This window comes from Podarcis cretensis (assembly GCF_951804945.1).
Source record: "Podarcis cretensis genome assembly, chromosome: Z".
In the NCBI taxonomy this organism is placed as follows: Eukaryota; Metazoa; Chordata; class Lepidosauria; order Squamata; family Lacertidae; genus Podarcis; species Podarcis cretensis.
The window spans coordinates 48,284,963-48,310,309 of record NC_137184.1 but is presented as its reverse complement, the minus strand read 5'-3'; the positions used below and the strand labels follow the sequence as shown (position 1 = coordinate 48,310,309).

At 45.9% G+C, this 25,347-nt stretch overlaps 1 protein-coding gene and 1 long non-coding RNA gene across 4 annotated transcripts in view; both read left to right on the top strand.

Moving 5' to 3' along the window:
* Window positions 1–4,226, top strand: part of LOC307208314 — a 44,002-nt gene extending 39,776 nt beyond the window's left edge. For all 3 annotated transcript variants that reach the window (XR_013835069.1, XR_013835070.1, XR_013835071.1), the window contains one exon: window positions 2,251–4,226. This is a non-coding gene — a long non-coding RNA (uncharacterized lncRNA). The remainder of the gene's footprint in view (window positions 1–2,250) is intronic.
* Window positions 4,227–8,160: 3,934 nt separating this feature from the next.
* Window positions 8,161–12,560, top strand: LOC307207796 (uncharacterized protein; the record flags this gene model as incomplete). Its single annotated transcript, XM_079961857.1, has 4 exons — window positions 8,161–9,291; window positions 10,253–10,364; window positions 12,350–12,498; window positions 12,540–12,560. The coding sequence occupies exons 1-4, from the start codon at window positions 9,031–9,033 to the stop codon at window positions 12,558–12,560; spliced, it is 543 nt and encodes a 180-aa protein (XP_079817983.1). The 5' UTR covers window positions 8,161–9,030.
* Between the last annotated feature and the right edge of the window lie 12,787 nt (window positions 12,561–25,347).

The following is a 25,347-nucleotide window of genomic DNA, read 5'->3' as shown; positions in this document are numbered from 1 at the left end:
TTGGAGATGCTCAGCTGAGACTCAGATGGCTCAGAGATGGTGGCTGCACCTACCATGCCCACAGAAGGAAGCCTCGGTCTTACTCAGCTTGATTTGCCAGCAAGACAAGCAAAGGGTTGCAGGCGACAGTGGCATCAACTTTCTGCTGTGGCAGGGCAGCCCTGTGCCTCAGAACATGGGAAGAGCCTTTAAGGAAGATTGGAAAACGTTTGTAGAATCATTGGAAACTGATGAAAATGTTAGCAGGGTTAGAATAAATCCAGCAGTTTAAATTAAGTGAAGATATAATGGGGGAAATTATTATTATTTAATTAGCATATGCAGTCGTAACAGAAAACTAAAATGAACCATGGAATGGGGGGGAGGGAAGTTGATGACTATTGTATGGTAATATTAATTTGAATGTGAACCTATGTAATGTAAAATTACAAATACGTTTGGTTTTTTTAAAGAACACAGGAAGAGCCATGCAGCTGGGTCATGCCAATGGCCCATGTAGTTCAGCCTCTCGTCCTCTCAGTGGCTGATCAGGCACCCAGAGGGCGGAAGCCCCCAGGCAGTATTCCAGCACAAGAGACCCCTCCTCCCCTGTGGTTTCCAGCAACTGGTATTCAGAAGACCTCCAACTGGGGAGGCAGAGCATAGCCATTGTGGCCAGGAGCCACTGAAAGCCCTCTCTGCAATGGCTATCTACTGAATCCTCTTTGGAAGCCATCCAAGTTGGTGGCCGTCACTGTTTCCTGGGGGAGGGAGTCCCAGAGTTGAACTCTGTGCTGTGTGAAGAAGGGCTGGATCTTCCCACATTCAGCTTCCCAGCTCTAGTGTTGGGAGAGAGGGACCAAAACCTTCCTCTGACTGCCAGCACAGTATGCTGATGCAATAAATACTCAGAAAGATAGGGAGAAAAAGTTCAAAATGCACTTTAAAGAGTGGTTGCTTCAACTCTTTTGCAGGAGAAGTGACCTGTTCCAGGTGGCGGCGGGGGGGGGGGGGAGATGGCTAAGTGGAGTCCTTCGTATGGTGAGGTTAGCTGAAAATTTGCCTTGTTTACTAAACTTAGCTTTCCAAATCATGCAACTTAAAAGCAATACAAAAAGACCTTTTGACTTGTTCAGGTCTTGATCAGTTTGCTATCAGGAGTTTGAAGGAGGCATGGCAGCTGGGAGTCTGGGAAATTATTCAGTGCCAGTGTTTTGCTGTTTCCTGTGTAAAAGAAAAAGAAGAAGAAGAAGATAAGAAGCGGTTTTATACATTCCTAGTATCTTTGAAAACCCAAAACAATGCAATGCCTGGGACAAAGGGAATGTAAACTATTTCTGCACAGTGTGGGAACTCTCAGAATCAGAACAGTAGAGTTGGAAGGGACCCTGAGGCTCATCAAGTCCAACCCCCCTGCAATGCAGGAAGAAATGGGTGCCCTGTTAATGCTGGAATCCTTGCCACCTTCCAGTCAACTGCTGGAGATTCCATAGGTCTTGATTCCCTGCATTAAACAGGGTCATTTATTTATTGCTTGTCTGATATATATGCCACATTTTGGGCTGCAATTGGCCCAAAAGAGCATGAGAAGAACCTGTCAGTAGCCCATCCAGTCCAGCTTCCTGCTCTCATGGTGGTCCCCCAGATGCCTGTGGGAAGCCAGCAAGCAGTGCCCATGTGCAAGAGCTCTCTCCTTTCCTCTGGTTTCCATCATCTGCTGTTCTAGCCTGCATATGTTGGAACTGATTATAAGTATTTAAATCCAGGTGGGGAAAACCTGTACCTCCTCCGGATGTTGCTGAACTACAACTCCCATTATCCCTGACCATTGGCTTTGCTGGCAGGGGCTGATGGGAGTTGGAGTCCAGTAACATCTGGAGGTCCACAAGTTTTTTCTTCTGTGTTTTTATTCTTTTATTGCCTGTGTGATTGCTGCCCCTGGCTCCTTTGGAAGGAATGGCAGGTATGAAATTAGTACTGGTATTACTATTTCTGCAGAACCTTCTTCGGCTTGCCTTCTCCATCTTAGAGATGAAACAATCTTGGTAATATTGCCACAACCCACCAATCAGGGACTTGTTCAGGCAACAACGGCCATGCACAACTGTAGACAAACACATTATGACAATGACCAGAGCAGTCCCCTACAATACGCTCTGCTTCTCCGCATGCCGAAGTGTGGAGAAACCCCAATGCAGCCCCCCCCCAACCTCTCTCAGCCCCTCCTTACTCTCTGGAGACTACACAACTTTCTTGCGTGTTTTTCCCTAGATGGAATGTGTCCTTGAAATGTGCCTGGATGAAAAATAGTGATGCAGACTCCTCTGACTCTTGAAAGGCTGGAAGGCAAGGACCACACACCTTCCTCTGACTGCTTTCACAATAAATAAAATACTTTTTGTTCTGCCTGCTCAGTTCCTGCATGCACTTCCTAAGCCTATCCTAAAGAAGCTCACAATCAAGTCTGGGGCAAAAGAGCACCTTCACTCCTGCGGCTTCCAGCAACAGGTCCTTGGACTTCTTCCTGGGCCACGCTCTGGTCATTTTTGAGCTGCAGCTTGTAGCTCTTGGGTGCTCAACATAAACACAAGTGGTGCCAGAAGTGGGGAATCCATAGGTGGCAACCATCTCTTGACCATCTCCACCCAGAGGAACATCAGAAGATCCTTTATTACCAGGTCAGATGAGGTCCCCATCCAGGCCAGCACTGTCTACACAAGTCTATGTCTAAACATTTGCCCTGGCCAATGTCTTGCAACCTCCTTCATCCCAGTTCCTGTGGAAGATCTCTCATGAGATCCTCAGCAGTGAACATCCAAAGAGTCTTCTGGATCAGGCCAGTAGCCCATTCAGTCAGCATTCAGTCCAGCATCCTGTTCTCACAGTGGCCAACCCACAAGCAGGATTCGCACACAAGACCACTCTCTCCTCCTGTAGTTTCCAGCAACTGGGATGCAGAGGCACCACTGCCTCCAACAATGGAGGCAGAGCCTAGTCATAATATCTAGAGCAGGCATGCCCAACCGGCAGATCGTGATCTACTGGTAGATCATTGGACGTCTGTGGTAGATCACTGGCTCCCCCCAAAGAAGCTCAACAACTTTGGCTCCCCTAAAAAAAGCTTAACAACATTGCCCTGAACCCCTAAAAATGGGGCTTTCCTCCTTCTTAAAAAAACTGCCAGTTTTTAACTCTGTGAGTAGATCGCAGTCTCTTGGGAGTTGGCCACCTCTGCTCTAGAGCCTCAGCAATCCTCTCCTCCAGGACTCAGGTTAATCTTGAGGCCCAAGAAGACCCCTAGATGTTTTTTCACATGTGCTGCTGTCAAACCAGGTGTCCCTATCCTATATTTGTGCATTATTATTCCTGGCTAAGTGTAGAAGCTTTGTAAATTCATTTTGTTAGTTCTCCAATCTGTTAAGGCCACATGGAATGCTTTCTTCTGCAGCATTAGCCACAGGTTGGTGTCACTGCAAATTTGTTGAGCACCCCCTTCCATTCCTCCACCCAAGTCATTGTAAAGACGTGGTCCAAAATGTTCAGACCCTTGACCAGAGTAGAGGAAGACTGAGATTTAGACCCATTTTTTAAGAAAAGAGATGGTGAAATATGACTTCTAGGGATGGAGAGAGTGTGCAGGCTTTGTTGATGCTTAGTCATTTGTGATATATAGATAGCACAGGTGAGGGGGCTTTAGTTACCAGAGTCCCCATTTCCCAGGGACAGTTCCTGGATTTACAAATCAGTCCCCTGACAAAATCCATCTATTTAGTAGGAAGTTGAAAAGTGTCCCCTGATTCACTGAAAAAAATCTGGTAACCTTACTTTAGAGACACCTGTGGAGCAGATGCAACTGTGGCTCTGCAGGTATTTCAAGCCCCTTGTATAGTGGTTTGGTATCTTCTACACTTGAGGGATTGCCTTACACCCTGTGTGCCTACTCAACCTGCACAACTGGGACTGTTACAGCTGCCACGTAAGACTCATTCCACACTTGCAAGAAATCTATATTTTAGTGCAACAGCACTAACACTTTGGAACTCCCTGCCTAGGGACCCAGGCAGCTGCCTTCACTGTACTCTGCCTCACACCTCCGTAAGGCCTTCAGGTTTAGGGGCCTTTGGAAGACATGTGGAAGGCTGCAGGGTGTGGAAAGCCTTTTGCTTACTGCTGAGTTTAATGGTCATGGCAATATTTTGAAATGTGTGCCTGTATTTCACTGCTTCATTAAACATGAAGTGACATTACATGACATGAGGTGTTTTTGTAAACTTGCTTTAATTTTTTTGACAATCAAGTGGGGTATAAATGATATAGGATGAATTAAGGTAAAGGTAAAGGTACCCCTGCACGTACGGGCCAGTCTTGACAGACTCTGGGGTTGTGCGCCCATCTCACTTAAGAGGCCAGGGGCCAGCGCTGTCCGGAGACACTTCCGGGTAACGTGGCCAGCGTGACATCGCTGCTCTGGCGAGCCAGAGCCGCACACGGAAACACCGTTTACCTTCCCGCTGGTAAGCGGTCCCTATTTATCTACTTGCACCCGGAGGTGCTTTCGAACTGCTAGGTTGGCAGGCGCTGGGACCGAGCAGTGGGAGCGCACCCCACCGCAGGGATTCGAACCGCCGACCTTTCGATCGGCAAGCCCTAGGCGCTGAGGCTTTAACCCACAGCGCCACCTGCGTCCCATATAGGATGAATTAAGTTATATTAAATTAAAATGAACTCAACTGAAGTTGAATCAGAAGCGGTGGTGGTCTATCTATCTGCTTGTGACTTATGTTATTCCTGTACAGGATTATTTTTGTGCTTCTTCCTGATTTTGTTGTGTCTTGAGACTGAGATAAAAGCCTCTCGACCTACAACAGCCATTCTCCTAAAAATATTCAGGACTGACTTCAAGGGCTGCAACTCTTTCCTATCTAACCTTTCCTCTGTTTTTTGACCATGTAGAGGTTACATGCCCCATATGTTTTAGAAAGCTCTCCTCCTTTTATGGAAACTTTCCCTCAAAAGGCCCGCACTAGTGTTCTATGACAAAAGCTTCTGAAGAATGTTTAAAGCGTTCAGTGGAATTCATCTTATTGTGAGGCTACTTATGTACCCTAGGAGTAGAATAGGGCACATAACATATTTCAGATCAATTTTACAACAGCCTGCAGTTTGATTCCACTCTTTGGCTGACAGAACATGGGAGGTCATGAACTGGACAAGCCTAAGTGATGGGGATAGTGTTTATCCCCACTGACACAGGGTTATGCTGTTATGCTGCGTGGGTATATCAGAGCCAGGTTGGGGGCTCCTAGATAGTCTTCTCACAGCCTGAGGTCAATCCTTGTTGGGGGCTGGCAATGTAGCTATCATACCTGAGTTCCCGGGGTTGTGTTTTCATTGTGGCAGCATGGCCTATAAGAGGCTGCCAGTGGGGGGTGGCTCAAAGGGGATCATTTTTCCAACGTCACCATCACCCGCAACATCACAGGTGAGGAACCTTTGAACTAAGGCAGCTTTGCACATAGAAGAGAATCGGGAGAAGCAACTGCAAGCCCCTTAACAGACAGAAATCTGTCCTGGTTGTGGTTTGGGGAAAATACAGTGGCGTTGTGTGGGTAGGGTCACGGGGCAATTTTCCTGGGCACAAAATTCTTAGGCGCTTAAAATTTCGAAAAAAGAAAGAAAGTAGTAATAATAAATATAACACCCCCCCCCAAAAAAAATCTCCCAACATTCATGTGAGGAGCAGATTTGGGCAATGGTTGGTTGCAAGGGCACCCTCCACACAGTCTTTAGTAAGATGCCCACTTCCTACCAATCCTCTGTGCTCAGTGCTCAAGGGAGCTGTGGCTGGCACTCAGGTAGTTTGCCGAGCTATTGCCCCTTTGTTGCAGCCTGTTGGGAGTTCTGCCCTGCCCCACGTCCCCTTGCTCACTGGTGCCAAGGGAGGCCCCCCTCCCCCGTCTCTGCAAAGGGAAGCTGGTGCTACCTCTGTGGAGGAAGCTGCTGGTCTCTGGGTGCTGCAGGGCTGAGTGAGCTGGTGCGGGGCTGGTGGGCCTAGATTGAACTACAACTCCCTTCATCCCTGGCCATTGGCCATGCTTTCTGGGGTTGATAAGAGTTGTAGTTCAGCAGCATCTGGAGTTTTCCACTGCTGGTATATATGAATAATAATAATAATAATAATAATAATAATAATATCTTTATTGTCATTGCCCCCTCTCGGGGAATGCATGGGTGGTGAAGTGTGTGACCCTTATTGTTGCTCTAACAATGGAGGGGGGAGTTTAGTGCTGGGGGGGGGGGTGTCAGTCTATGCTTCAGGAAGCAGAATGTCCAGTGCCAAGATTGCAAATGCTGGCTATATTGGCCAAAACAAAATGCCTAGATCTTTGTTTTGCTAAATTATAAGGAACACTGTTAGAATATCACAGACAAAATATGCCTGCACAAGAAAAGCAACCAGGTGTTTCAAAAAAAGGATGGGGAAGTTGGGGCTTTGGAAAGGGCCTTTACTGTGACCCCCTCCAGATGTAGATGTACCAACCATCTGAGGAGTCATGACTTCCCCTCCCTGCTGTAGCAGGTTAGAATAATAGATTCACAGAATTGTAGAGTTGGAAGGGACCCCGAGGGTCATCTACTCCAAGACATGGGTGGTTCTGATGATTCCACTGTTAGGAAGGGGTAGAACATATGAGGCTTTGGGGCTATGCGAGAGGGGGGAAAGTGGGGACATAATAGAAATATGCATGATGTGGAAAAGGTGAATAGCAATGCTTTCTCCCTCGTAATATCAGAACCTGGATCTCTTTAAGAAAGCTGAATGTTGGAAGATTCAGGCCAAACACACAGTGCCTAGTGACACTGAAATTTCCTCCTTCCAGAGGCACTGACGGGGATGGCTTTAAGAGAGGATTAGTCAAGTTCATGGAGGGTTAGACCATGTTGCACCTCCAGCCGCAGAGGCAGTCTACCTCTGCATACCAGTTGCGGGCGTCCCAAGTGGGAAGAGTGGGGCTGCATTTGGAGTCTGCTTGGGGCTTCCCTTGGATATCTGCTGGGCTGCTGAGAGCTGGACTAGATGGGCCTTGGTCTGATCCTGCAGGGCTGTGACAATAAGAGCCTGGAGTATGGCTGCTTCGTGAACAATTCAGTGAACAGTAGTGCAGAATTTCATCTCCCTGGGAAGGGGCACGTGCTCAGTAAAGCTGTCTCTTGCTTCTGGTCCTAAGAGTTGGGGTGGGGACAGGGAGGTAAGGGCTTCTGTACGTGGGAATGTTCAGGAAGGCAGGAGAGGATATATTGTTTAATTATATCCTTCCCGACTTGTGTTAACAAATTCTACAATTTAGCAGAGTAACAGTCCCCTTTTTAAACTTACACAGCGGATAACACTTTTGCCAGGATTGTTTAAGCCTCTAAAATAAGTTTCCTGGAAATTCCCCTTTTATTCCCTCCTAAAAAGATAGACACAACACAGTCTTGTATAAAAGTATAAAATAGTTTACTCATAGTTTCATTCAGTTCACAAAAGGATCCCTGAAGGCAGACTTGTTACAAAACATATACACCTGGAATCTATCCCATAAGGAGATCGTTCCTTTGATGCTTTGATGAAAGCAAAATGGTGGCCACTCCTGTGCTTTTGTTACCTGCACAGGTAAAGTCACACCCACCTCTGGTCACATGTAGAGGAAGTTTGTTCCAGCCTAGGAGGAAACAGGAAGTTCATCTACTGGCTGGACAAACATCCCTCTTCATGTCTAAACATGTCAACTCTAGGAATGTTGTATTTGACTGCTTTATGTTTCACAGTCCATACTGCAGAGGCCAGTCTCTCTCCTGCCTCTCTCTGCCACCTCTGAGCTGCCCTAAAAGGCAGTTGGCATAGGAAGCGAACCAATAGTCAGGTCCATCTGTACTGCTCAGTATGACCTATTCTGACAGATGCTGCCTTTCATATTCACGCCCAAGAGCCTTTCCGCTCCAGAGATCTGGGCCTGAACCCGGGATCTGCACGCCAAGGCTGGAGTAAGAAAGAGCCCTTGCCAGCTGGCCACGTTGGGCGCCTGCCTGGAGAGCGGAAGCCGGGGGTTGGAGGGACATCGTGCTGCTCCTGGCAACCCCCACCCAACCCGACGTCCTCCTCCGCCTGAATCCCGCTTCCCCCGGGACGCACAGACCCCGTACTTAATGCCCCCTCTTCGCTTCTTCCAGCCTGGTCTCCCTCCCCGTGTCAGTGGGCATCCCACTGCCTGCAGCATGCCAGGATTCTCCAAATCGCGAAACAAACGCTCGGGTGTTTTCCTGAGTGTATCTTCACAACCACCCTCTGTCAAGGAGGCCCATCTTGATAAAGGTCTGGCCCAGGGTAGCCCTGTGGAGCTGAGAATGCGAGCGGGACAGCATTAAAGAAGTGTCGAACATAGCGAAGCTGCAGGACTCTGGCTCTTTACCTTTGCCAACCATTTCAGAGCTGACAGTGAAGAAAGCAGTTTTTTTGCCTGAAATAATAAGACTGAATGAGTGAAGTTTGGAAATACTGGTGTATCATAAACCATACATTAAGTCTTGTCACTGGGTCTTAGGAGCTTGTAGTCAAAAGGTAACTTTAGAGGAATTCTGACAAGGCCGCTGGATGTCGCTGGATGCCATCACCCAACACAACACACAGAGAGTGGGGGGGGGGGAGAGAGAAACTTCTGTTTTGGATGAGAAAGGGCATTGAGTCATGCTAGTGGCCTTGACTTGCTCTCAGGCATCCCATCGCACTTTGTTTTCATACTTGGCATTGGAGGAGGGCAACTGACCCAAGCACATTCAACGCCTTGAGGGGAGGGGGGCAGAACTGCCCACTTCCTTCTCTTATTGGCCGACTGCAGCACGCGAGTTCCAGCCTTTCCCCGACAATTCAGTAAATTGGGGAGAGCAGCACATCCCAGGTTGGAATCTCTGCTGGCGGCTGCTGTGTCCGGAGCTCGGTCTAATCCAGGAGAGCGCGCGTGTCCCGAAGCGGAGGCTGCTACAGAGAGGACTCGCCGAAGCATCCTCGGAATGGAAAAGAAAAATCCGCCCGAGAAGCCCGAAGAACCTTCTCCTGCCCAGGTTGCTTGGGAGAACTGCAGGATCCGATCTCCTATTCTCACCTCTTTTCTCTTGCGCCAGGAAAGCTTGGTGCCCTGCCGCCGTCCAGAGCCTGTGTTTGAATCGCGCGGGCCCCACGACCCGTCGACCAGGGCTCCAGCGCAGGCTCCAGCGCAGCCTCCAGCGCAGGCTCCAAGGCAGGCTCCAGCCCAGCGACGTCCGGATGAAAAGGTAGGGAAAAGTTGGCAGAACCCACACGCTATTGTGCTATTGCTATGTTCGGTTTGTGGGGAGAATAGTGCCTTTTTCCTGTGGGTGGGCAGGCAGCAGCAGGGTGGTATGTGGGCCTAGGGAAATGACTTTGTTGGGGACCCTCAGAACTCATCCCCTGCATGTTTGTTCCCCATTGTACCAAAGTGGGAACTGTCTTGCAATTCAGGCTTGTGGCACACAGGTAGAGAAAGTGAGTTGTTCATTTCTTCAGATGCCTGGGAGAAGAGAGTAGTGGGTGGGGGCAGCCTCTGCTACTCCTTCTAGAAACATGAGTGCAATTCTGGGTGGGAAACATGTTTTCCCATCATGGATTTGGGGGGATGCTGCTGCCAGCCAGTGTGGGCTATTATATAATATTATATAAGATATTAAGCATCTTTTTCCTGTAGGCCTGTTTATTTTGCTGTATTTCAATGATTGCATATTTTCTGACATGGTTTTAAAGTGTCTTGAGATTCCCACATAATTGGTGGCAGGTAAATACTCTAAAAAAATTAAGTTACTTCCCCCCTATCATGTCACAAAGTCAATTGACATAGAGCCTAAAATAATGCCAATGTGCTCTTCTACCTGGACATGCAACATTAGCCCTTAACACAACAGCCCATTCCCCCCCTTACTTGAAGGAGTCATTGGATAGCTCACTCAGTAGAGAATGAGACCCTCAGAGTTGTGGGTTTGATGCCCACGTTGGGCAAAAGGATTCCTGCATTGTTGGGGGTTCAGCTACATAACCCTGGTGTTCCCTTCCAACTCTACAATTCTATGCTTCTATGAATAATGCAGGTCTGAATAGTGATCCTTTGGTCTTCAAACCACAAGGAACCCCCACCCCACATGCAGAAAAAGAGCATCTCCCCCTGAAATCCTTCCACTTTAAAGTGTGTGAATAAAATACTTTGGGTCATGTGTCTCATAGAAAGTGCCTCCTGGCCGACAACAGGCTCCTCAGGGAAACAGGCAGAATACTATCCAACCTGTAATGAGATTTGCCGAAAGAGCTACAGGAACATGGACTCCAGATTTTGGCGGTGAGCTGACTTGGTTTGGGGTGGGAGAATGTGCACTGTGTGTGACTGGTCTGCTTATGCTCATTTCTAATTGGTGTTTATGCTGTTTAGGTGTGCATCCTCTGAACTACAAATATTTGACTAGCATTGTATTCTTCTCCTGCAAGGCTGCAGTTAGGTTGGCCAGATCGCAAATCCTGATAGTTGGGTCAGGATGCATATGGAATGGGTTGGGGAAAGAGGGAACTCATTTATAAACTCAAGAGCTGGTTATATGTTGGGATAGGGGAGGAAGAGGGCTGGGTAGACTCTTATGGTTTGTGTAGCAGGCTGTGAGAGCTTTTGGCATTTTCCTCAACAGCTGTTACGCTGCATGCTAGTATGAAGGTGGAAACCAGCAACTTTCCGTTGTGTGTGGGGTGTTGACCACAACACTTTTGTCAGGCTGTGGTCTGAATGGAGATGCATTGCAGCCTTAGGACTCAACTTGATGCCTTTCCTAAATTGGTGTTTGTGGTTTTTGCAGCTGGCAGTAAGAAGAAAGCATTTGGTTTTGTATTCAACTCAGACCAAGAGATCCATAGTTGGGCGTTTGGTGGTGGCTTGGATTGTCACCTTTGGTTGGGTAAAATGCAAGACAGGTGGGGCAGGGAGGGGGGCAGAGAAGATGGGGGGGTATTTTTTTACCTGGTGCTGAAATGACTTCAGAGCAATCCATTACAAAGACACATGTGGTACGCGGTGCTTTATTCAATGAAAATACATCAAGAAAAGCATTATGGTTTAGAAGTGTAAGAAAAATATTACATATTACGTGCTTTGCTGGGCTTTGTACTGCTAATTGTTTTGACACAAATCAGCATGAAATATCAGCTGCATGGTGTTCACCCCAATCAATTGGAAACTCTCTGTAACTTCAAACAAGAATTAAGCAAATTAACATCTTTGTTTCTGTGGAAAGGGCCCGTCAGTAAGTCCCTCTGTATTGAGCCAATAGTCACTCCACCCCCCTCCTTCACCTTCCACGACTACATTCTGTCACTCCTTGCTGCATTCAGCAGTGGTCTGCCTTCAAATATAGCAGGGAATGGGCTTGGGATTTTGCCACAAGACAGGGGAGGCATAAAGGGGTTAGGATTTGGCACAGCAGGGCAAGTTAAACACATTGCATACAACATGCATAGCTGAGCTGGCTCTTGTAATACTATTTGCTTAGAGGCAACCTGCATAGGATTTCACAGCAATAACTACAAGCATTCCCAAAACAACTCCAGGCATGCCTGGAGGACCATTTGGATCCCTTCCAATCAGGATTCAGGTCCCATCATGGGACAGAAATTGCCTTGGTTGTGGTGGTCTCTGGTGCGCTAGGGTCAGAAGTGAAAGCTGTTTCCTAGATCTGCTGGATCTCTCAGTGGCTTTTGATATCATTGACCATGGTACCTTCTGGACTGCTTAGGGGGATTGTGAGCTGGGGGCACCATTATGCAGTAGGTCTTCTCCTTCCTTCTGCTGTGATCAGAAAGTGGTGTTGGGGGATGAGTGTTCAGACCCCTGGACTCCCACTTATGGGGTGCCTCAGGGTTCCCTCCTCTCCCCCATGCTTTTTAACCTCTATATAAAGCCACTGGAAGGGATCATCAGGGGGTTTGGGCTGGGTGTTCATCAGTATGCGGATAATACCCAGCTCTACCTCTCTTTCAAATTAGAATCAGTGAAGGCGGTGAAGGTCCTGTGTGAGTGCCTGGAGGTGGTTGGAGGATGGATGGCGGCTAACAGATTGAAGTTAAATCCTGACAAAACAGAAGTACTGATTTTGGAGGACGGGGCGGGCTGGTGTGGAGGAGTCCCTGGTCCTAAAGGGGGTAACGGTGTAGACATCCTGAATAGATTAAAAACTGCAAAAGGTTCCTATACTGAGAAAGCAATGGGAATATTCGTTCTGTTTCTCCTTTTCTTCAGAAAATCACAACCCTAATACAATGTCGCCTCCTCTCCCACCCCAGGTACTCCTGTGCAGCCTGTCGCCTTTCGTCCAGCTGTGCTACGTCCTGCACCATATCCAATCAGGACTTGGATCCCTGGCTGCTGCTGCTGCTGCTGCACCTATGCGGCTGCCATCGCTGCCACCTTACCTGCCGCTCTCCACTACCAGGCCAGTCACTATTCCTCCTTTAACTTCATTGTGTTTTCAAGCAAATTAATTATCAAACTTAACCAAAGGTCCAAGTGCCAGTCAACATCATCAGTGTATTTTAAAACTTTTCCACGTAAGAAAACAAACTATTACACCCTGCATGAATCTCATTTTCAGAGTTCATAAAGACAAACACAGATCCGAGTTACGAGAACCGCACCACAGAATGTTGCCACCCTGGACTATTTAGTTTGCTGCAATCACCTTCCCCATGCAGCCTCACAGAACCACGTTCAGTGCAAGAAAGAAAAGGGGAAGAGGCATACTCCGAGAGCATATTTTAAAACTTTCCCACATAAGAAACAAAACTACTACATCCCACATAAATCTCAATTTCATTAGTAGATTTCATAAATACAAAACCCCACCTGCTTAGTTTGTTTCTGTCACTCACAAATTCTTTAACCAGTGTCTCTGAGTCTTCTGTAAACACCTGGAGTAAATGTCTACCCATCTCTGTCCTCTCCAGGAAAATCTGGCTCGGAAGATGGGGGTCGAGAGACTTAGGAGCGATGTGCAAAATACATATAGCGATAATCAGGCACTTAACAGAGCCATTCAGGTGTTTGAAGCAGACATCTTGGAGTGTGACACAAGATTCCAGGAGCCGCAAGCAGGAGGTATTTTTGAGAATCCTGTCTTCACAAATTCCGGGGACATGGTCCTCCCAATGATATTGGGTTTCAAGTCCCATCATCCATGATGAGCGCTGGCCATGTTGGCTGGGGCTTAGGGGAGTCCCACCACAGTCTGGAGCCCAGTTTAGTGCGCCTTTGTGGGGAGCTGGTAGCCATGCCAGGGTCGCCTTCGCTGCGTGGAAGGGGTGGCATCCCTCCCCCCAGGAGGCCAGAGGCTAGTAGCAGACTGCGCGTGTGCCTCTGAAGGGCACAAAGGTTTGCTGTCTTCCTTGTGTGCCCATTTTCTTGCCAAAAAGAATAAAAAACAGCTTAATGAAAATACAGTATATGGTTGCACATACCAGGCACCAATTTTAACCCGTGGTTCTTTGGCTTTTCTCTCAGGTGAGGAACAGGAGGAGGAGCAGGAGGAGGAGCAGAAGGAGGAGAAGGAAAAATAAAGAAAACTGGAGGATATATTTTTTCATATCTATTTCTATTATCAGTTATATTCCTATAATCATTTTTAAAAATACATGGTGTGTATTTGTAATAGAGATTAGTCTTCTGAGCACAGTCTGTGAAAAGGTTTTCTGAAGATCAGCAGCACTTGGCTTTAGCTTGCTGCTAAGAAATCACTCGTTGCTCTTGCCTTTCATATCCAGGGCTGGATTTAGGTTTGATGACACCCTAAGCTACCGAAGGTAATGGGGCCCTTTATATGTCCAGCTGTCCTTTGTCAACAACAAATTATCATTTTTTTTGTGTGTTGAATAGATGTTAATAGATCCATACACAACACAAAACACTGTTGCTGTATGTAGGTTTTATTTTAATTTGTTTTTTATCTTATATTTTGGAAATGTACATCCAGTTCTTTTTTCCTTTAATTTTTTTTGAGGCCCCCAAGATATTGGGGCCCTAAGCTATAGCTTGTTTAGTTTATATGTAAATTATCATTGTTTTTTCTGTTGAATATATGCTAATAGGTCCATACACAACACAAAACACTGTTGCTTTATATAGGTTTTATTTTATTTGTTTTTTATCTTATCTTTTGGAAATGTACATCCAGTTCTTTTTTCCTTTTTTGGGGGGGGGGGCCCGCAAGAGAGTGGGGCTATAGCTATAGCTTGCACTGTTCATATATCACTGTTCTATTGCAGTCCTTGCTATAGCTGTCCAGAGAAGTATTCTCAGGATCCTGTTGAGGTTTCTGCCTTCCCTCCTTCCCCCCGGACAGAACTGGTTCTTTGGAATCTGGTAGCCACTGTCCCTTAAAGTTTAGCCTTTTGAGACGCAGGACCCACTTTTCACCCAAGCATGCACCTGAGAGCTCATTTCTTAAATTTCTGGGGCATGCATTTATATTCCCTGAATTGTGGAGGCTCCATTGACAGCAATGAGAAACCGAGCCTTTAGAGTCATCAGCCCAGACCTGTGGAACTCCTTGCCAATAGAGATTAAGAGGGCACTTTCTGTGCCAACTTTTAAACGCCTGCTGTTTCATTCCACCAGGCCTATGTGGGCACATCTCCCACAATGGTATATGGGTACGCCTTTAACTTTTTTACATTTGGATTGTTTTTAGTGTTTATGGTTATATCCTATTACTTTTATGTTTCTGATTTTGTAACCTGCTTTGATATATTTAATGGTATATATTCCTTTATTAATAAATAAAATTGTTAATTAAATATGTTGAGAGTACTTCTGTTGTGAAGCTGAAAGCAACACTTTAAAGCAGGTGTGGGGAACCTCTGGCCTTCCAGATGTTGTGGATCTGTAGCACCCCCCACCTCTGGTCCTCGGCTGTGTTCCTGGGGCTGTTGGGAGTTGCAGTTCAGCACCAGGCTCCCCAAACCTTCTTTAAGGTATCACCCTCTGGGGCAAAGGGTGCCTGGGACCCTGATCTGACAGCTCCAGGTTATTAGATGACAACATTTATTTTCCACAGCAATCACCCCCAGTTTGGTTTGCAGAAGGGCCATAATGTAGTGTGGGAGCAGCTTCCTGCTCCCATGAGAAGGTCCCCGTTTCAGACCATGATGTCTCCAGTCAGAGCTGGGAAAATCCCACAGAATGGCTGCCAGTCAATGCAGAAATATGTCCCCCCTCTTTTGATTTGGGAGAGCTCAACTCAAAGAAAGGAGCAAGGGGCACAAGCGGCAGAGCACGGCCAAGAGAGACTAAAATAAAACAGGAGTTTACAGCACCTTGTTTATAACCTGGGGCTCGGGGAAGAGGGTGAGCATGTTCAGCTCCAGATTTAGAGTGGTGTGGGGCGTTCCACTGCACAGGGTGCCAAGCAGAGGTGCGCACAGCAGCAGCAGCAGCAGCAGCAGCAACAACAACAACAACATTTATTATGGAGAAGATCCATTAAAAAGCAACTGCATCAAAAGGAATTATTGTGAAAATAAGACCTGGATGTGGCACCAAATTTTGTCCTCGCTTAGAGAGCCATATTCCCAAAATGTGCCTTTCACAAAAAATGCACCCCCAGCTTGCAGCCAGAGGCTCTTGATTAGCTTATTTTGCAGAGTGGGTTGACGGCAGATAAAGATCTGTCATCCATCTCACCAATGCCCTGGCCTTTTGCCAGCTGCTGGCATGAGCCTCTTGGCAGAAGCCAACTTCTAAGGGCCGTGGGGGCTTCAGACCCTACAATAAAACATTTGAAGGGGTCAGGTCCCCCTAAAGTTGATGGGCATTCCCATTCAAATGATGTGTGGAGACATGCAGGCTGCATACGTGGACTTGAGGGCAAAAATATTTCCCATCCTTATGACAAGTAGAATTATGCTGCCCTCCCCCACCTCACAATGCAAATTAAACAGTAGATTCATACAGGTTGCAAAAACGTGAAAGTGCTAAGTAGAGTGAAGAACAGCAGGACCATTGTAGAAAGGGTTACTTGTAATGCCATGCAATGAACAATCCATGCCCTCCAACATTTCTCCGGTAAATATAGGGACGTCCTAGTCCATAAAAATAATATTAATCATTTATTATTTATACTCCACACATCTTACTGGGTTGCCCCAGCTACTCTGGGTGGCTTCCAGCACATATAAAAACATAATCAAACATTAAACATTAAAAAAAACTTCCCTATACAAGGCTGCCTTCAGGTGACTTCTGGTTGTATAGATACTTATCTCCTTGGCTCAAGAGTCATAACAAGACACTGACACTAGCTGAGCAAATGATCAATGTATAAAGTGCAATTCCCAAGGTCTCCTGGGAACTGAAAAGGCAACTGGTAACTCTGTGAGGGATAAATTACACTTCTGCTGCAGGATTCTGTCCTGGGTCTGTTATTGTTCAACATCTTTATAAATGACTTGGATGAAGGAATTGAGGGGATTCTCATCAAATTTGCAGATGACACCAAACTGGGAGGGGTAGCTAATGCCTCAGAAGGCAGAATCAGATTTCAATATAACCTTAACACACGAGAACTGAGCCCATACTAACAAAATCAATTTCCATAGGGACAAATGTCAGATTCTGCACTTAGACAAGCAGAACCAGATGCACAAATACAAGATGGTGAACACTTGGCTTACCATTACAGTGATACCTTGGGTTACAGACGCTTCGGGTTACAGACGTTTCGGGTTACAAACTCCGCTAACTAGGAAGTGGTTGCTCCAGGTTAAGACTTTGCCCCAGGATAAGAATGGAAATTGCGTGCCAGCGGTGCAGTGGCAGCAGGAGGCCCCCATTAGCAAAAGCATGCCTCAGGTTAAGAACTGTTTCAGGTTAAGAACGGACCTCTGGAACAAATTAGGTTCTTAACCTGAGGTACCACTGTAGTACATATGAAAAGGATCTAGGGGTCTTGGTGGACCACAAGCTTAAAATGAGTCAACAGTGTGATGCAGCAGCAAAAAAGGCTAATGCTATTCTAGGCTGCATCAACATAATCAAGGGAAGTAACAGTACCACTCTTTTCTGCCTTGGTCAGAACACAATTTAAGAAGGATATTGACAAGCCGGAATGTGTGCAGAGGAGGGGTCTGGAAACTAAGCCTTTTGAGGAACACTTGAAGGAGCTGGGTATGTTTAGCCCGGAAAAGAGGGGACTGAAAGGAGATACGATAAAGGTAAAGGTAAAGGTACCCCTGCCCGTACGGGCCGGTCTTGACAGACTCTGGGGTTGTGCGCCCATCTCACTCAAGAGGCCAGGGGCCAGCGCTGTCCGGAGACACTTCCGGGTCACGTGGCCAGCGTGACATCACTGCTCTGGCGAGCCAGAGCCGCACACGGAAACGCCGTTTACCTTCCCGCTGGTAAGCGGTCCCTATTTATCTACTTGCACCCGGAGGTGCTTTCGAACTGCTAGGTTGGCAGGCGCTGGGACCGAGCAGCGGGAGCGCACCCCGCTGCAGGGATTCGAACCGCCGACCTTTCGATCGGCAAGTCCTAGGTGCTGAGGCTTTAACCCACAGCGCCACCTGCCATCTTCAAATACCTTAAGGGCTGTTATATGGAGGAGGAAACATGCTTGTTTTCTCCTGCTCTGGAGGGTAGGACTCTAACCAAGGGCTTCAAGTTACAAGAAAGGAGATTCCGACTAAACATATGAAAAAACTTTCTGACAATAAGAGCTGTTTGGCAGTGGAACATATTCCCATGAGAGGTAGTGGACTCTCCTTTGTTGGAGGTTTTTAAGCAGAGGTTGGATGGCCACCTATCATGGATGCTTTAGCTGAGATTCCTCCACTGCAGGGGGTTGGACCAGATGACCCTTGGGTCCTTTCCAACATTATAGATATATGATTCTTTGATTCTTTGCAGGGAAGCCTTGTGATCTAAATGTGCTAATTAGCTAGCTATTTAATGATCTAAATGTGCTAACTAGCTAGCTATTTAGTTATTTAGTTGTTATTTAGTTATATTTTTAAACTGCATTGATTTAATCAAAGGCAAACATGAAAAACAAAACCTGCAAGGTTAACCAAAAGGAGGAAAACAAATAATAAAAATATAAACCATAAGCATCACAACCAGGAAGGATAAAAATACAGAGATACAGCACAGCTCCAAAGGGATAATAAAATGTTAACTCATACAAAGGTTCCCTTTACAAATAATAAAGATGCATATAAATAAAAGTATTCTCCACCTTGAATTCCATCATTATTGAGAATTAAGGTTCTATGTGGTCTTAAAGGAACAAGACCTTTGCATATCATGGTGCCTATGAGAGCTCATCCTCAGGATGTGCCAAAGCTGAGCATTCAGGACCACGGAAAACACAAGGTGCTTCAGTGCATGTTACATACAAGGGAACTTCAAGGAAGGCACAAGTGAAGTCACTCCAGGAGGAGACAGTGGAGCCCTCCACATCCTTTGTCCTTGTACTCATGTGCCCAGGAAATGGTTGTTGCTGAAAGGCAACACAGGGAGAGCTGCACTGATGGCTGCGATGCATCCATAGTTATAATTATGCTATAACCATGAGATTAGTTTAGAATCTTAGCAGGTTTGTAATCTTAGAAATTGCCTTGGCTGTGACTATTATGAAATAACTCTGCACGTCTGAATTTGCCACTACGCTACTGCTTCTGAGTTAACATCAGACCAGGCTGCTAATCACTTTCAAAATACGTAATGCAGATGTTGTGTTTTTAGGGTCTTGCTGCTTTGAGTTGGCTTACAGTAGCCAGATGGCATTAGGTACATTGAAGCACCACAAAAATTATGGTGGGAACTTAACCTAGGCAGTCAGGGTGGGGAAAACTGCAATGAGGTATCCGATTGGCTTTATGGGGTCATATGATGAAGTTGTGGTTTTGAATACCTTATCAAGATCTTCTTCATTGCATCTACAAAAACAAAAAACAAAAACAAAAAAAAAAACCAGCAGCAGGAGACTCTTCCAGGTGGTTCATGATCTAACAGAACCACCTTCGCCATCCAGGCCAAGCATCCCAATAACTCTTGCAATGATTTTGCAATTTTTTCCCCCAGATAAAGTTGCTCAGATTTGGAAAGAAGGTACCCTCCACTATGGGAGCAGGGCTGGGGCAGGAGAGTGCTAGAGTAGTGAAAATCCAGACAGAAAAGTTGTTGAGCTTTTTTTATGGAAAATCAGCAAAAATAGCACTGCTGACATGGGCTGCCATACACCCAAATTTTTCTGGGGTTTTTGTTTTTTTGCTGATTTCCACTCAGACTGCTGCTGGCTGGGGTATTCCAGATATATCAGGGAAATTCTGGACATATGGCAACCCTATGCTAGAGTCCTGTCTAGTCAAGTTGCATGGAATCAATTCCAATCTGTTACCTCCGAGGATGTGGACAGGCTGCTTGGACAAGTGAAGCCTTGATCCTTGCCCATCCTGGCTCATAAAAGCGAGCTGGGAAGGGCTGGGCAGTGGGCAATGCAGGGTGGTGAATGCTTCCCTCTGTGAGGGAGCCTACCCAGACCCACTGAAAGGTGGTTACTAAAGCACTTCTTTTAAAAAAACATATTTGGACTAGGACAATATGACCAACTATCGTCCAGTCTCAAATCTTCCATTCTTGGGCAAGATGATTGAGTGGTTGGCTGCTGAACAACTCCAGGCCCACCTGGAAGAAGTGGACCATTTGGATCCCTTCCAATCGTGATTCAGGCTCATCACACTGGTCAATGATTTCTGGTGGGCTGGAGACAAAGGTGAAAGCTGTTTCCTGGATCTGCTGGATCTCTCAGCAGCATTTGATACCATTGACCATGACATCTTTCTGGACTGGCTAGTGGGGTTGGGAACTGGGGCACTGTTATATAATGGTTCCGCTCCTTTCTCCTGGGCCATGTCCAGAAAGTGGTGATGTGGGATGAGTGTTCAGCCCCTGGGCTATCACTTGTGGGGTGCCTCAGGGTTCCGTCCTCTCCCCCATGCTTTTTAACATCTACATGCAGCTGCTGGAAGAGATCATCAGGGGGTTTGGGCTGGGTGTTCATTAATATGCGGATGATACCCAGCTCTACCTCTCTTTTAAATTAGAACCAGTGAAGGCAGTGAAGGTCCTGTGTGAGTGTCTGGAGGCGGTTGGGGGATGGATGGCTGCTAACAGATTGAGGTTAAATCCTGACAGGACAGAAGTACTGTTTTGGGGGGACAGGGGGCGGGCTGGTGTGGGGGACTCCCTGGTCCTGAATGGGGTAACTGTGCCCCTGAAGGACCAGGTGCGCAGCCTGGGAGTCATTTTGGACTCACAGCTGTCCATGGAGGCGCAGGTCAATTCTGTGCCCAGGGCAGCTGTTTATCAGCTCCATCTGCCACGCAGGCTGAGACCCTACCTGCTCGCAGATTGTCTTGTCAAAGTGATGCATGCTCTAGTTATGTCCCGCTTGGACTACTACAATGTGCTCTATGTGGGGCTACCTTTGAAGGTGACTCAGAAACTACAACTAATCCAGAATGCAGCAGCTAGATTGGTGACTAGGAGTGGCTGCCAGGACCATACAGTATAACACCGGTCCTAGAGGATCTTCACGGGCTTCCAGTGCATTTCTGAGTACAATACAAAGTGTTGGTGCTCACATTTAAAGCCCTAAACAGCCTCAGCCCTGTATACTGAAGAAGCATCTCCACCCCCCATCTCTCAGCCCGAACAAGGAGGTCCTCCTCCAAGGGTCTTCTGCTGTTTCCCTCATTGCAAGAAGTGAAGTTAAGGGAACCAGGCAGAAGGCCTTATTGGTAGTGGCACCCTCCCTATTTAATGTCCTCCCTTCAGATGTCAAGGACATAAAAACTTCATAACTTTTAGAAGACATCTGAAGACAACCCTGTATTGGGATGTTTTTAATGTTTGATATTTTACTATGTTTTATAAATACTGTATGCCCCACCCCACTGAAACTCAGCCAGATGTGCGGTGTATAAATAATAAAATAATAATAATAATTATTATTATTAGCCAACCAGGGGATTTGGGAACCTGGACATTCTGGAATATTTTCTTCTTCTTCTTCTTCTTCTTCTTCTTCTTCTTCTTCTTCTTCTTCTTCTTCTTCTTCTTCTTCTTCTTCCTCCTCTTCTTCATCTTTGGTGATCTCTGGTAGACGAGTAAAATTGTCTTCCATAAACACGGTTTTAACAGTGAGTCCATAAGTGACTGTGGAGGCCAATTCTGGATCCACATTCCACAGTGGGGACATAGATTTCTGGGTAGGAGTTGATCATGTTGAGGGTTTGCCAAGCGTGCCTTCCTCTTACCATGTTTCTCCCTTTCATCCTGAGTTTGAGCATCTTCAAAGCCCATGACACCTTTGGTAAAGCTGTTCTCCAATTGGAGCACTAACAGGCCAGTGTTTCCCAGTTGTCGGTGTTTATACTACTTGGGGGGGGGGGATGAGCCTTGAGAGAGTATTTAAACCTCTTTTGTTGACCACCAGCATTATACTTTCCATTGTTAAGTTTGGAATAGAGTAGTTGCTTTGGAAGACGATAATCAGGCATCCACACAACATGACCAGTCCAACAAAGTTGATGTTGAAGAATCATTGCTTCGACACTGGTGATCTTTGCTTTTTCCAGTACACTGGCATTAGTTCACCTGTCTTCCCAAGTGATGTGTAATTTTTTTCAGAGACACCATTGATGAATCTTTCAAGGAGTTGGAGATGGCATTTATAAGTGATCCATGTTTCACAAGCATACAGTAAGGTTGGTAGTACAATAACTTTGTAAACAAACATTTTTGTTTCCATGCAAATATCCTGGTCCTCAAACACAACACTCTGCACTTCAGTTGGGAGAAAGCTGCTCTCAGAGCTCAGGCAATGCTGGATTTCAGCATCAGTGTTGGCCCTTCTGGAAAGATGTAACTGCCCAGGTAGGAAAAGTGATTGACATTTTTCAACATTACACGACTGAGTTGGATTTGAGGAACTGCAGAGGGGTTGTTTTGTGTTTGTTGGTGCAGCACTTTGTTTTTTTGTATGTTGAATGATAGTCCAAGCTTTTCGTAAGCTTCTACGGAGATATTGAGGATGGTTTGGATGTTATCCTCTGAGTGCGCACACATTACATTTTCATCAGCATCTTGAAGCTTTATGTGTGGTGTAGTGGTTAAGAGTGGTAGTCTCGTAATCTGGGGAACTGGGTTCGTGTCTCCACTCCTCCACCTGCAGCTGCTGGGTGACCTTGGGCTAATCACACTTCTCTGAAGTCTCTCAGCCCCACTCACCTCACAGAGTGTTTGTTGTGGGGGTGGAAGGGAAAGGAGAATGTTAGCCACTTTGAGACTCTTTCGGGTAGTGATAAAGCGGGATATCAAATCCAAACTCTCTCTCTTTATGACAGAAGTTGCAGTTACCTTCCTCTTTGCTTTCAGCCTACTCAGATTAAAGAGATTTCCATCTGTTGGATATATGATTTCTACTTCGGTAGGGAATTTCCCTTTGACACAGTGTAGGATCATGGCAATGAAAATAATGAATAGAGTTGGGGCAATAACACAACCCTGTTCGACACCTGATCCCAATGTGAATGGTTCACTTTGAGAGCCATTGTTATCTGAAATTGTTGCTGTCTTATTATCATGGAGGAGCTGAATAATATTCACAAATTTATCTGGGCAGCCAATTTTCAGAAGGACAGTCCACAGGGCATTACGATTTACAGTGTTGAAGGCCTGTCAGGTCAATAAACGCCATAGACAGGGGTTGGTTTTGCTGTCTGCATTTTTCTTGAAGCTATCGAGTGGTGAAAATCATGTCCACTGTCCCCTTAGAAGGTCTAAAAACATTTTGGGATTCAGGAAAGGTCACCTTGGATATTGTTAAGAGATGGTTTGCTAAGATCCTTACAATAATTTTGCTGTCCGCAGCTAATAGAGATGCCTCAATAGTTTCCACAATCCGTTCTGTCACCCTTTTTAAAAAAAGAAATTGATAATTTGGCATCCCTAAAGTCTGTTGGGATCTCCTCTCTTTCCCATATTTCTTCAGTTAGCTTGTGAAGTTGTTGTGTAAATTCAATTCCGCCCACTTTGAAGACTTTGGCAGGTATCACATCAGGTCTGCTGTCTTTGTTGTTTTTGATTTGGTTAATAGCTGTACACAGCTCTCCCAGATTTGGAGATGCCCCAAGCTCATCTCTAACTTGTTTTTGCAGAATTTGTGAGAGGACCTCAGCAGGTACAGGGGAGATGTGGTTAAGGAGATGCTGGTAATGTTCTTTCCAGTGCAGTGCAATAGTTTATTTATCTTTTAGAAGTGTGGTAGTCTGTTGAATGTAGGGGACATATGCCATGATTTATTGGCCCATAGATGGTCATTGTGGTTTTAAAGAAACTCTGTGCATCATGAATGTTGGCGAAGTGCTGGATTTCTTGAGCATTTTTATCCACCAAGTGTTCTTTATTTTTCTGGTTCTTCTTTCAACCTCAGCCTTAGCATAGTTTTTTTTCTTAGTGGCACAGTTTCTATCTCTTTGCCAGATCTGAAAGACCTTCCTTTTCTTGTCAATAATGTGTTCAATCTCACTGTCATTCTCATCAAACCAGTTCTGGTGCTTCTTGGTTTGGTATCCAATAATTTGTTCACAAGCTGCAATAATGGATGTTTTTCCCTTGGTCCAGTGTTCCCCGATGTTATCAGGGAATTCCGAAAGCAGATGGTCCTTAAGAGTCGTTTGGAAGCAATACTGCTTAATAGGAACTTGAAGTGCCGAAACGTGACCCGTGCACACGCAGACGCGCCATCACGTCTTGCGTTCCATTTGGGATGCGAACGGGGCTCTGGAACGGATCCTGTTTGCATCCGGAGGTACCACTGTAATCTTGATAGCCATCATGGAGCATATTAATCGGTGATCTGTCCAACAGTCGTTGGCACTCTTCATAGCTCTGAGCACATCACGGCTATCTTCAGCTCGGACAATTACATAGTCTAAGAGGTGCCAGCAGTTTGACTGAGGGTGCCTCCAAGATGTTTTAAATTTTTTTTTTGTCAAAAGAGTGTGTTGGTAATAACAAGGTTGTGTGCTGCACATATCGTCAAAAGTAAGATTCCGTTCTGGTTGCTGTTGCCAATTCCTTCTTTCCCAATAGTCCCAGGCCACAGAAATCTCACCCAACTCTTGCATTAAAATCACCCAGGAGGAAATTTTTATCCTCCTTAGGCATCTCTGATAGGATGGTAGCCAGCTAAGAGTAATTTTTCTTTAATGTCTTCATCAGCATCCAGTGTTGATACATAAGCATGGAGAACAGTAGCCTGTTGGTTTTTGGCAAGTCTTATTCAAAGGGTTGAAAGTTGCTCATTAATGTTGGGAGGGACTTCTGACAAGATTTAGTTGGAATTATTTTCATTTAGTGCAGGCTGCTCAGAGAACATTAATATGGGGCAGTATGCTGATACAATAAATACGAAGGAAGAGAAGGAGAAGAAGTTTAAAACACACTTCAAAGAGTGGTTGCTTCAACTCTTTTGCAGGACTTGTTCCAGGTGGGGGCGAGAGAGAGAGAGAGAGAGAGAGAGAGAGAGAGAGAGAGAGAGAGTTGGCTAAGCGAAGCACTTCAAATGGTGAAGTAAGCTGCAAACTTGCCTTGTTTACTAAACTTAGCTTTACATATCATGCAACTGAAAAGCAATCCAAATCCACCTTTCGACTTGTCCAGGTCTTGATCAGTTTGCTAGCAATAAATTTGCCGAGAAGTTTGAAGGAGGCATGAAAGGTGGGAGTCCGGGAAATTATCTAGTCCAGCTTCCTGTTTTCATAGTGGCCACCCAGGTGCCTGTGGAAAGCCAGCAAGCAGCGCCCGCATGGAAGAGCAATCTCTCCTCCTGCAGTTTCCAGCAACAGGTGTTCAGAAGCACTGATGCCTCCATGGCTAGTAGTCTTTCCTCCATGAGCTTGCACAGTCCTTTTTAAAAGCCATAATCAAAAAATGCAAGAATGATGCTGTTGATAATGATTCCACTAAAACCATCTGATCAGGGGCTGCCTTCCGCACAATATAGGAACTTAGTCTTTGGTGGGGGGTCCCTGTCCTTTGGAATTCCCTCTCCTTAAAATAATAGCCAGGCACTTTGTATGTTGTCTTTTCAACACCTGCTAAAGACTTTCTTCTTCCAGTAAGCCCTTGAAGTAGATATCTTTTCTAGTCTGCATATGTTGGAACTCATTATAAGTATTTAAATCCAGGTGGGGAAAACCTGTACCTGTGACAATGCCTGCTG